General features: G+C 36.4%; 1 protein-coding gene across 1 annotated transcript in view; it reads left to right on the top strand.

The window, feature by feature from the left end:
• The window catches only part of LARS2 (leucyl-tRNA synthetase 2, mitochondrial), an 85219-nt gene that overhangs the window by 27112 nt on the left and 44300 nt on the right, over window positions 1–13807 (top strand). Inside the window, exons 6-8 of the mRNA XM_009894979.1 lie at window positions 421–564; window positions 11116–11223; window positions 13150–13309. Coding sequence (XP_009893281.1) covers window positions 421–564; window positions 11116–11223; window positions 13150–13309 — 412 coding nt within the window. The remainder of the gene's footprint in view (window positions 1–420; window positions 565–11115; window positions 11224–13149; window positions 13310–13807) is intronic.

Here is a 13807-nt window from a genome sequence, read left to right as displayed (position 1 = left end):
ACACTATAATACTTCTTTGTGATGCTGTCCTCTCAAGTTGGAGATCCTCAGTTATTCATCCCTCTCAATCTGACTCAACACTTTTGATGCTTAAAAGCTGTCCACCAATAATCCAGCCTATGTAATTTGCAGTATAGTCAATTGGAACTTACCTATTTAATATTCAAGTGTCAGCCTATGATGATCAATCAAGGCAGATGCTGCCAATTGCATTCTTGAGTTTTTTGAGTTCTGAGAAGATGAATATTCAAAACCTCTTCACTAGGGTCCACGTCACTGATTCAAATGGATGTTATAGAAATGTAGAAAACTCAAGGGCCTAAGGAATGTTTGTGGATAATTCTTTTGGTGTCTGAAAAGTAAGATTCTGGTTTTGAAAGAGCTGCTGAAAATACTTTTTCTTCTTGCAACTTTTTTTAGGCCTTGGTTAATTGGGATCCAGTGGATCAGACTGTTCTAGCTAATGAACAGGTGGATGATAATGGTTGCTCATGGCGTTCAGGAGCAAAGGTGGAACAGAAATACCTCAAACAGTGGTTTATCAAAACTACTGCTTATGCAAAGGTATGAGAATACAATTTTTGGAAATTATGGTAGCACTTAGAGAGAGGTGACTCTTCATCCAGAAATATTCATAAAGCTGAATGTGGTCTTTTATATATGCATGTCTGTGTAATATATAATTATATAATAGTATACATGATCTATCCTTGTGTATGTGTGTATATAAAAATTATTATCCCTGAAGTCTTTCTGTTCACATCTTTAAGAATTCTAAGTAATCGGTGTGGGATTAAGTTTTGAAGAAATCAAAAAGCATAAATTAAATGTGAATGAATGAAGTCTGCATTCACACACTGTCGTCCCATATTTACCGTCAAGGGCTTTTCTGAATATTTTGAATATACAGCTGTGCAATCTTTTGAACTAGAAACTTGTTTGTCTAGTCAGCCTGCTGTATTTATGGACACGGAGTACTTATAAGCAATGGAGTACAGCCTGTCACCTGGCATTCATTTCCACATGTGTCTGAACCATAGTTCTTTGTGATTAACTGCTCTTTATGGAAGATCATCTGGACTTTCTGTTGTACTTTATGTCATGCTCTATTTGTTTATCTGTAATTTTAAAAATATTTTCAAGTTATTTAAACATCCTTTTTTGTTATGAGCTCAAATTTTGATTGGGATGGGACAGCATAGCTTCGACACCTAGGAATTTTTCAACAAAATTTTTGGCTTTATGCCCTCTGAGATGAAAGTATTGACTTCTTCTTTTGTCTGGGTGAAGTTTTTATTCCATCCAAGTGTTCTGTGTATTGAGACTTTAAGTATAGATTGAGAAAGTTATTCCCAAGAAAATATTAAAAATTCATTTTTGACTCTTTTTCTGAGCCTCAGGTTCAAGAGACCAAATTTCCACTGTCAGCCAGGGATAAAAAATCCAGGTCTCACTCTACGTCCATTCATAATAAAGAGAAAAACCTTAAATATCCTGTCTGATGCTTTGATTCCACATACGTAGAGAGGGTGCTTGAGATGCATGTTTTGTGGTTGTGCTGCCTGTTCTGGCAGTAAGGAGGGAACATTTGCTATAGCTGAAGGAAAAATGGAGCATGTCTGCACAATCACAAAATGATCACAACATTCTGAGCTTTTTCTTGGTGCTCTTGTCACCAGATTTCACGATCACCTTTGTGATGTTTCAGGGTCTGCCCCAACACACTGTTTCCCTCAATTTGAGGCTGAAGCTTCACCAGAGTTTCTACCTGTACTGATACATCTTTGGTCTATTGTCTTTGTGGGGGTTGTAGGAAATAATGACTGGTATTTCCAGGCTGTATCCGTGCTTGCACTAAATCACTGTTTACTTATCTCTCTCTAAGAGAGGTGAATCAGTCTTAAATTTTTACTCATGAAGACCAAAAGACAAGACTGAGGAGCTTTTCAGTAACCTTGAAAACACCCTTGGCTTACTGGATTATTACCTCTTGCTCAATATCCACCCTTCTCTAGGGAGGAGGATTTATCTTTTGTCTTTAGTCCCTGACCTAAGAAATGTCACTACAGGAAAGGCATCAGTTCTTGGGATGATCACGTCTTCAGCATGTCATTCTCCAGTTTGTAGGCTCAGCAGATGACAAGAAGGAACTTGTGCCTCCACAGTGCCCCCTCGTCTTCCCCCCAAAGGTGTCACCTCAGGAGACTACCATATCCGCTATCTACATGAAGGGCAAAAGTGCAAACAACCCCTTGTTCTTGAACATCTTAGTGGCATCATGAATGAGAGCTGCTTCTGCTTTTCATTTGAGGACAAACATTTATATCAGCCTCTACAAAACCTTTAAGCATTACTACAGAGGACTGTTGAGTGCTCTACAGATCGCTGTACGGGTTTCCCAAAATTTTGTTCGGCGCACGATTGATATTCTGTATGGTCTATGCTAGCTGATACAACCAGGTCGATGAATGATGCCATATTGCTCCCAGCTCAAGTGCTTTGGCAAGCATTGCCTTCATGTGCTCCCACTTCTTGTACAGTGACAGATGCTAGCAAGTATCAGCAGGTAGTTTGGATTTTCCTTTTTACTTCCCCTCCACTGACTCCCGTTTTTGTTGCTCTGGTTCTGGCACATTTTGAACAGTCTCACTCTACTTCTTTTGGCAAGGGCTTTAAACATTTGATTGTAGAGGGAGAAAAAATTACTGGGTTGGTTTTTTTTTTCTAAACCTTCAGATTACCAGGCTCTGCTATTCTAAGTCCAATATCTGATATTAGATGGATTTCATGCTTTGGAAGATTAAGTTAAATAAATTCCCTTTTCTTTCAAGTTGCAAGAGGCTTAGATAACATAGCAGGTTGTGTCTTACTTTCTGAAGAAGACTGTTATGGCCATAGAGCTCTGAATGGCCCAGAACTGCAAGCTGCAGTTGAAGATTGTCCGTTGGAGGGAGACTGTCTCTGAGCTAACACTGGACAAATACTTCAGTCTCGTAGAGACTCTGTGCCACACTGACATAACCAGGAAGCTTCACAACAGCATTTTGACAGAAGCCAAATTACAGATCTTAAATACTACAACTTTGGCTCCTCTTTCTGAATATCTTGACTAATTATCCTCAAAACTCAACTTTGCACACATTTCTTCATTCCTTACAGTACTTTTCAAGGAGTAGTAATAGACATGAGTCCTTCCTTCTATATCTGTTTCTTTTGTATACTTTTTTTTGGGTTCAAGCTGCTGACAGTTGATCTGAATCCATATCGTCCCAAATAGCATAGTGTTGAACACCATGGTTACAGCAATCCCTCTTCCTAGCCTGTTCCTCAAGCCTTCTTCCCCACCTCTTTTCAAAAGCCCTTGCCAGGACACTGGGATTTGTTGAGACAAAGGTGCTAATTTATAGGGCCTTTCGTTTTTGAGCAGAGGGGCCAGGTTTTACAGAGCTGGTCCTAATAGGCGTGGAGGATAGAGACATCTCATAAACTTTAAGAAGCTAAAGACCTTTAATCACTAATACGATTTTAGGATGATAACATTAGTGGTGGTAATACCTTCACTATAGCAGGGGGGGTTATTTCATGTATCTTGATCTTGAAGAAATTAATTTCCATAAAGAGATTTTCCTGGCTTACATCATGGACCAGAACCACTACCAGGACAATTCCTTTTCTTGAAAGTCTTTGCTGTTCAGAGGCTTCAGATATTTGTGCTTCTAATGATAAATAAGTACAACAATTAGTTTTTTTATCCTTACCTGACAGTTTGCCAGGGAACATACCTCTCTAGAGTAATACCAGGTTATTTATCGATCAGGCTTTCAGTGAGTTTTATGGCTATTTCTGTTATTCACTGAAGTTTCACTTCTTCTTTATTTTGAAAATAAAAAAATGGGAGGCACTAAGAGATCGTCTGATAGTAATTTAATCCTTGCACCTTTGGGGGAAGACTTGTATTTTTTCCCCACTTTGGCTACTTTTAGACATAGAGGTTTTGTATTCTTTAAAAGTGTCCTACTTTTCCAACTCATCTTTCTCCAGTGAGGCCTTAATCTGGATTGGTATCTCAGGGGGAAAGCCATTTGAATCAGGTTACCTTTTGCTTGCACCTTCCATGGTGACTATTATTTCTTCTGAAAAGTTTACAGAAATTCAAGACCAAATGTCAGAAAGCTCCACGTTCCTTGCCCCTTTTCTGCAACAAGGCTCTCTGAAAATCTGTTCCCTATTCCTTCCAGAAGTTATCCCTGAGTTTTCTTTAAGTTGACATAGTGGGAAAGCATGTTGAAAAAAAGCTTTATTTCTGGTAAGTAACTCATTTTCTGTGTGGCTTAGAAAAAAATCGAAGTCTTTATTTCATAACCATGTTTCATAGACAAGGTTCCATTTAAAATGCATTTAATGAATCTGCTATCCCCTAGTTCTTCATGCAAATAACCAGCTGGCAATAATGGCTGAATATGTATGCACACAACTTATTTTCTACTTGGAGCATCCACAAATTATTTTGTTGTACTACTCAACCTGTTTATACTGCATATTGATGATCTTTTGCGTCGTATTTGTTCTTCTCTTTCACCCATTTATCATTTTATGTTTTCTTCTGTATCTCACAACCTTAATGAAAATAAATACTAGTAAGGGTAATCTTCATCTGCAATGCTTAAATTACTAGTCAAATAGCAACAAGAAGTTACATGATCAGTAATGGGCTGTGAAATCATCTTGTGTGTTACAGGAGTCAGTGTTTCATTCCTACACACACTATTCTTTAGATTTCTGTTGTGTCCAGAGGAATCATCTTCTATGGATTTGCTTTCATTTCTTTATTGTCTTGAAAGAAAAAATGCAAACAAACAAAGCAGTGTTTGCTCACATGGCAATTTACCATTGGCAATGAAATTTTTTCAAAGGGCAAAAATATTGACCATGCTTTAAACACTTAGCAGAGAACATTTTGGTTATGTAAAGTAATAAAGTAATCATGACCCATTTTTCAAACTGTGAAGTGCATCTGAAATGGTCTAGCAGCTTTTATGGATTTTTAAAGAACATTTTAATTGTCATTTTTCTTTTGACAGATTTCTTTGATAAAAGTATAATGCCTTAACTGATGGTATTATTATTCAAATTGTTGTCTGTGCATTTAAGATGTTTAAGCTAAAACATTTAGTTGCTATGGTTACCCAGCTGAATCTGTAGGCACATTCATTGGAAAAATCTATCTGTAAATGTTAGTATTTTCTGTGTGTACCTGTGAATTGCTAATATCATTTTTTTATGCACAGTCAGCTGAGTCTTCAAATGAGAATCTATAAGGTTAGTCTTTGCATAGTCCCTGTTCTTCCTAAATTAATTTTATAAAATATTTTTTCATATTTTACTTTTCAAAAATCACCCAAATAACCAGAAGATAATCTTGTTTCGAACAAAATAAAATTGAAGCAACTTTGAATCTTCAAGTTTTCCCTTAAATCATCTCCTTTTTCACACAGCAATAAGATAGTATATGTATGTTTAATTTAAATAGTGGGGAAAGTGAAAAGGCCTACAAAATTTCTGCCACTCTAATTTATAGTTGCCATACAGAGAAGTAGTACTCTACCTTTTTTTTTTGTTATAGTTTATTTTTTTTTCATACAGACATCTAGAGACAAATCCTTCTTACCTTCTGTGAAGCACAGAAACTTAGATGTTTAGCGTGGTGCTAACTCTGTGAAGGGAAAGCAACAAAAGATCTACCAGTTCTTCTCCAGCTTTTCTCTGGGTTTGCGCTATATCTGGCAGCCCCTTTGTCTGAGCTGAGTAGAACTGGAGTTGTTTTATGTAACTGTATTTTGCTTGATTTTTTATTTTCTATTATATTTCTGAGATATTAAGCAGAATGGTAATGAAATGTAATGAAACTGAAGTACGGCATTTTAGGATGTTAAGAGTCTTGACAGTACTTTGGATTTCATAGCATGAGGTACTGCCTCATCATTGAGAACAGAAATGCCGTCTCTCTAGTTTTTCATGCTTTATGCGTGATTTTTTCACTTCCCATACTTGGGGTCTAGCTCATAGTTGTCTTTTTCCAACAGAATGGGCCTGATAAACCTCACTTTGAAACTCCTCCTCTTGAGGCAGGCTGAGAGCTCTCTCCTGGACAGGGACCAAGGGCACTGTCTCCAGTTTGCTTAGCACTTCATTAATTAAAAAAATGACACCTGTTTTGTCAGTTTGGCAAGACAGAAAATTGTTTGTGGGTATCCAGACCAGGCTAATCTTTTCACCTGAGTTGAAACGCAGCGTCTCATTTGATGCTACAGCAATATAAATTTAAATTCCTGTTTGTATAAGATTAATCAAAACGTTGAATGCTCAGTACTCCTAAAGATTATAACAAATGTTTTAAAGAGCTTTTATATTTATGGAATCAATTACTCATTTATCTCAAAGATATGCTTCATTATATTGGAAAGGGAATATCTTCTCTTTGATAATTGCCACAATTAGAACAACTCTGGAGAGCAAATCTGGAGAAGAACACTGGCTTTACTTTTTGCTTTTGAGGAATCATTTCTTTGCCTCAGCTCTACATGGTCAAACCAGAGGTGTTTGTTGACCATAAATTATGGTACGTGATAAAGAAAGGGGAAAACTCTGATGGTTCAGACATTCATGAGAAAGAATTTTCAGCACACAATCTGTGTTGTTGCTCCTTTTTAATGTATGCTTTCAGTATACTTCACACATCAGCAGTAAGAGTCAAGAGTGACCTGCAATAGTACAGACAGAAACTACTGAAGGTAAAAAATAAACAATAAGAGATTAAATACCAGCAGATGTGGTACTGCATAATCACAGTTGGAACTGTGCAATAGAGTGCAAAATAAAACAATGGGCAGCCTAACTTTAATTTCCTGTACTTTAGTTAATATATTAAGTTGTATTAAATGATTTTGTGTAGTCTTTAGTTTATATTTGGTTACTCTTTTGGGAGCTTGATCAAATAAAGTGAAGAATTTAATTTTAATCCAAACAGATCTTGAATATTTCTTTGACTCTTCCTCAGATGCAAAGCTTTTTATTTTAATTTATTTTAATTTAGTAGAAGACAATTTTATTTTGCTAATGAGTTGAATGTTTTTGAAATGAAACCTTTTGATGACCTTTTTATTTTAGCCTTGTTATGTTGCAGATTTGTCAAACTTCATTAAAATATCTTCATTGAAAAAAGAGTAAACAGTTGGCTTTATAGCTCGTATTTAGTTTTTTTCACTTTATTTCATTTACTGTCATGGAATGACATGCTCTCACTAAGTATGAAATTGGTGGCAGGCATTGATCATATGAAAAATTTTAGTTCTGGAAGTCAGACACTGAATTTTTAGGTGCTCAGCAGAATCTTCCCTCTTTGAACTACAAGCAGGATGGGGACTTTTGGAGTTGAGATACTCTTGGGAAATTTTAAAGCACTTCTGTTCTTTGATTTTATGTACTTTTGTCTGTCTGAAGATTCCTAAACTGAAGTTCTGTTTCTCTATGAATCTTTAACAGACTAAACAGCTGGATATGTGAGATCAGTTTTCCACTTTCAGATGCTTTACTTTTAGTTTCAGACTTGGTCAGTGTTGTGTGTGATGAATTTTCAGCAAACTCATCTTGATTTTGTGACTCTCTGATCAGTTGAACTGGTTGACTTTCATCTTCTAGCTATGCCAGAATTTTCTACGTGTTCTGAAAGACTAAAGCAGTCCCATGAAACAGTAGTTTATCCTGAATCTTTAATTTCTCCAGCACTTATGTTAAACTTCTCTAAAGTTGTAAGAGCCTTGAAGTCATCCTCATCCCTGAATGTAGCTTTGATTTCTTTAGCTTTTTCCTGAGTCTGTATATCTTTAGATCTGACTGCCAAAATGTATTTATGCTTTACCTGGACTTGTGTTTAATTAAGATGGGAGTAATTTCTCCTGTAATTAGACATTTGCATTTTAAGTTTTTCATCTCTTCCTGAGCCATGAAAAATGGAAGTAGAAAGACTCTGCTACCTAATGTTTCCAAGTTTCTCACTATGAAGTCATCATCAGAAATTTGAAAATTTAATTTATTTGATAAATTCACCACTCTCTGCTTACTGAACTGTAATGCTGCTGTTGTTCCATGTCCCTTGCAGAATCCAACATGGTTTTACTTCTGTTTATTTGCCTGAGTGCTGGGAATCTTCTTGTTGATTGTGTTTTCTGTGTTACCTACTTAACAGACTTGTGGCATAGATGACTAGGAGTTACGTATGTGCCCATAAGGGTCAGAAATTTTGTTTAAGGAATCATATCAGTAACTGCAAAATAATAATTGGAGCAGAATTCGTGGGACTACTTTAACGGTTCATAAGTTGTTTTACCAAACGTGGCAGTGATTTTAAAAAAGAACATGGAAGCAAAATTAATGGAGTTAATATTTAACTTTTCAAGCACTAACTTATAATGTTCAGGAGTTTCCTATAGCCTAACAGGCTGCATATAACTTTTTCAAATCAGTAAATTTTTAACATATACTTACAGATTTCTGTTTTTGCGAGGTATAATGCAATTGGATTTGAAAACAAAAAGTTTTTTTAAAAGGGTTTCCCTTAAGCAATTTTTAAAAACTTCCTAATTTGCATGGATGAATTTTGAACATACAATGCATTAATGTAACTAGGAATTAATGTGCTTTTCTGCTTTTCTGTTACTGAGTATCCCAGGTAGATTTCAGCAGGTATCCTAGGTAGATCCAGCAACACTTATTAACACACTAGCAGTACACACACTGTATATTTTTTGCCTCTGAAATGTGTAAAGTGTTTGTGTTTTACATGTTGTTCATTTTTTACTTCACCCGCTATTCAGAGCCTTGACAAGGTTTTCTCAATTGTTTTGTTTTATCATGCTGTACTACTGTTTGTGTGCATATTAAGATGTGAAGGGTTTGTACTTGCGCACTCTGCTAGGCTGTGTCATCATGCAGAATAAGTTTTGTTATCTTCGTTCAGATGAAGCTAAGTTGGCTTTTACTGTGTTCAAGCAATTGCATTTTCAAGAGAAAAAATGGGCTAAGTCAAACTGTAGTTTATAGCTCCTAATAAGGCCAACTAACTAGAGTGAAAAACATTATCACACTGGTATTAAGGATCTTGATGTATTAATCCTGCATTGAAAAACACATCTAGAAAGTTTTGCTGGCAAGCAATTACAGACTGTACAGTTTCAGTAGAGCACATGCACATTTAGCTGCTTTTGCCAGCAAAATGTAATGTAGATTAGGATGGATATCTAAGCAGGAGAATTTATAAAAATCTGCTAATGTGTACAGCCAGTCCTGTGTGTATTGGCACAATTTCATTCTTTCAAAAATGCATAAAATTCTTACAAAGAATGTATCCAGGTATTGTGTGTGTATATATATATCTACCTATATATAGCTCAAATTATTCATTATTCTGTGGTAGGTATATATGTACATGGATTATTCATAGCAGATAAAACTCAGTAGTCTCTGGAACACTAAAATTAATGAGAATAATGAGAATTTGGAATTCTCTGTGATATAGTATACTTGCAATTGTGAGCTATAACTGATTAAAGTTATGGTATGATTAAGTACCTTCCATAACCTTATCATTCTTTTCTTTATAAATCATCAGAAAATGAATTTGATTCTAAAGGATATAGAAAGCAACAGTAATCCCAAGTGGTAGTGTAATATTATGATTTATGAAGGATGTGCCTTTTGTTGTATTTTGAATGATAGATACACAACAGAGCATTAACTAGGAAGTAATCTTTATCATGTGTTTATGTATCTCACTGAAAATATTTAAGAATCTAGTTAAAACATACCAGTTGAAAAAGAATGAGTTGTATATTCACTACTTATCTAACTACCTACTGTTTAAATTGAGCAGCACGTAATAGCTACTGTCCATCCTTGCAGGTTGTTAGCAATTAATGAGATAATAAAGAGCTTGCACATTTGATGTTGGGAGTCACAGCTGAAGGAAAAATTATTCAACATGTTGCCTTATTCTTAGATTTTAACTGTAATTGTTCAGCATATCCACCATCTGTCTGAGTGACTCATGCCTCTGGCTGTACTTCTGCCAAAGTAAAGGTTTTGGATGGTCATGGCATATTCACAACACAAATGTGAAGTGTTAGGAAGTGAAAAATTAGATGAGCTTTGAGTTATCCATCCCTTTGTACATCTTCACCTTTACTTTTTTAGAGATTTCTTTTATTCAGACATACTGTTCAAATGGTTTAGGCAAATATTAGTTGACTTGGAATAGTCTGTTATGCTTTCATGCCACGCATGAGAGAGCACATAAATATATGGATATATTTCTTGCTGCGTATAAATATACATAGAAGTTACAGGTTGGCTGTTGGGCATTATGGCTAATGAAGGAGCCAGCACTTAATTTTTTCTCTGCTACATAATATATTGTACTATTATTATACTATTATTATATATAGTTAATTTAATATGAACCCTCATTATTAAGATTTGGGTGGGTTTTTTTACAGGATGATATCACTTAAAGATCCCACTCAGTTTTACAGCCTGAAAAATAGATAGGCAGATGCAAACTCTATTTTGCCATTTTAGGTCAGAGTTTGAAAATTTTAGGACATGTGAATGTCTTTTGTCTGACTGCCACCTCCAGGCTATTGTCTAGAACAACTAATACAAATGCAGGCTTCATACCTGCAAGCACATCTCTTATATGTTAGTAGTCTTGTTCAGCTCATTAGGTCACTTACACTTCCCACAGTTTACACCCATTGGGAATATTTTCTGTGTTTGTTTTCACCTGAAGGTTTTGTTCTGTGTTTAAGGTTTAGTCCGTTCAAAAGGAAGGCCTCTTTTAATAACAATAGGATCTCTGTTGGAGACGTCATACCTCTGGCTTGCATTGAGTTAATTCTGTTCTCAAATAGATGAATTTGGGGCAGCAGCCATATAAAAACATTTCTTCCTATGTTTCTACCAGTACCTTGTAATTTTGCTCTTAGTTATAATTAAACCCATAGTCTCAATTTGTATGCTTACAAAAGCGGACTGTTCTAATTCTGTCTTTTATTGACTCAGGCTATGTTTGATGCTTTATCCGATCTCCCTGAGTGGTATGGTATAAAAGAAATGCAGGCAAACTGGATAGGTGACTGTGTTGGATGCTCTCTTGACTTCTTGCTAAAGGTAAGTCAGAAATTTCAATGCTGCTGTCTTGGTTGGGCTAACCACAAACCCTGTAAGACGTGATGGGAATGGATTTTCAGATCTAAAAACTTTGAAACCTACTAAAAGATATTATTATATGCCCAGACCAGCACAGATCCTGAAGGCCACCACGTGTGGGTTGAAGAGATGCTCCCTGTTGTCCTCCTTAGGAAAGGGTTTGTGTGTTAAAGTGCAACATTGGATGCAAATTGGCTGTGTGTATATGTGCCAAAATACATGTGCCACCTAATAAGCATGCCTGAAACCCAGGACATTTAGGGGAGCAGTACCAAGAGCAGTACCAAGTGGCACTGCACAAGTCAGCTGGCATCTAGCTGGGCTTTACGTCCGCTCAGCACAGCACCTTCTCTGTCAGACCCAAGCTGACCTCAGGCAAGCCACTTTATTGACGTTTGCCCATTATTTAATTTATTACGTACAGTAATTAAAATAATGAAAACCAGAACATTAGGTAGGATGGAGCTACAGAGAAGTCTGGATAGAAAGAAAGGAGAGGAAGGAAAGAGAAAGCTTAAGACAGTTATAATTATCTAGAGAAAAATGGTAAAATCTGAAGTCCTTCTGAAGAGATGCAAAAGGCTTTTTGAATATGATAATGACAGAAGAGATTTTCAGAGACCCTGATGGAATTTCAGCCCTTGGATTTCAAAGCTCTATGGTGCTCATTTACTCTGGTCTAACATCTTAAAAGTGTCCTCTCAAAATACTAAATTTTTGGGAACCTCAAATTGAGACAACTTAAGCTTTGTTAATAGCTCTGAATTGCACACTGCAGGAAGGTGCACTTTTGTATTTAAGTTGTTTTTGTCAATTTTTTCTGAAAATGTATATCAATACCTGTGGAGACATTCCTGAATGAAAAAGGGCATAACTTAATTCCAATGAGCAACCCAGGGTTTGAACAAAGCACGGAGGCCTATGTGCAACGTCCTTGGCCCCCCTGTGGCTGCCCCAAAAGGGAGGAAGAAAAGTGCTAAGCAGAATGGAATTTGGGACAAGATAAGCTGGGAGAAGAGTAAAACAAGAGGCGCGTGGACAGAGGGCCTTAGCCAATCTAGTTGCGGGACGTTGCGCGTGGACAAGGGAGCTGAACCAATTCTAATGTTGTTGCCTATGCATGCTTTTGCTGTAAGCCTATATATACTCTGCTAAAATATTCAATAAAGGAGAACGACCATACTCATATTGAGATTTCTTCATTACTCCGGGTCCAATCCCACTCCGACAAATACCTGTTGTAGAAAAACCTCTTTCTAAGACCCCCATACACTCCACAGTTAATTGACCTAAAATACAAAGCCTGTTGATAGCTCTAGGTGATAATTCTTAAAGTCTTCTGGGTTTATTGCTCTCATTTTATGTCCAGTTGTTTTAATGTTGTGCCACCTTTTATTATTTTATTCCTGTACATAAGTTGCAGCATTGACTTAATCAGAGAAGTGTGGTAGAAAGCCTGGTAGTTGAGAAAATCTTAAATTCTGATTAGATATCAGAGGTAACATCTCATTTCTGTTTCTTGGAAACGGGGCCTGCATATTAAAAGGGAATAGGATTCCAGCTTACTTAACCAGGGATTAAATCTAGCTCAGTAGCACATTGTAATATTACATGTGATTTTAGAATATAAATATTTTTATATATATTTGGATAAACTGAGGCAAGATTGTAAAGCAACTTTCTCAAGGTCTTTAAAAAAATTTTGTCAAGATTTGATTCTGGAAACTCCCTGTAGTGGGAATCCATCTGGCTTTGATATTCAGATTTTGTATATTTCTACAGGGTGATGTCTATTTGTGAGTTGCATAAAAAGGATGGGGAATCTAAAACCGCTGCGTTTCCAGTGGAGAAAAAAAGAAATTGGGGATATTGTCTGCTCTTTTTCAGGTTGATGGTAAAGTAACAGAAGAGAAGCTAGCAGCTTACACCTATACGCCTGAAGCCATTTATGGAGCTTCCCATTTATGTATCTTACCGACTCACAGATTGCTGCATGGAAATAGCAGTCTCAAGGAAATCTTTCAGAGGGAGTTCATCCCAGGGAAAGGTGATATTTTTCTCATACTGCATTTTGTCATAGAAGAGTAACAGTTTTAGCGAATGATCTTCAGAGAATGCGTGTCAAGCTGAGCATGAGCTGTTCCTGTTGAGAGGGAACAGGTCTTTTATTTCTTTGTACATGTCAAACAGTGTCACTCCAGCCTGTCCTGGCTTCAGATACAGTAACAGCAGCTACATTCAAATTCTTCCTTTTATAATGGCTGTAAAACTTCACTGTATATAAAAGCAATGGAACAGATTCTTGTTTCTTCATGTACCAGAAGCGAATAGTCCAGCTCTGACTATGTCAGCCCATTGGAAAATTTCATGGCTATAATTTGTCATTAGCACAAAGACAGCAGAACCAACTCTTGCACCAGCAATGATCTCTTGCTGTCACAGGGAATATAAAGAGGGCAAGAGATCATTAATACATAGCAAAGAGGATCATTGATAGATAGCAAAATAATACTCTGCTGTGCAGATCCTTAGTTAATACACGATT

Source organism: Charadrius vociferus, unplaced genomic scaffold (genome assembly GCF_000708025.1).
Source record: "Charadrius vociferus isolate BGI_N301 unplaced genomic scaffold, ASM70802v2 scaffold51, whole genome shotgun sequence".
In the NCBI taxonomy this organism is placed as follows: Eukaryota; Metazoa; Chordata; class Aves; order Charadriiformes; family Charadriidae; genus Charadrius; species Charadrius vociferus.
Note: the sequence above shows the minus strand (reverse complement) of the source record. Positions and strands in the feature narration are given on the sequence as shown.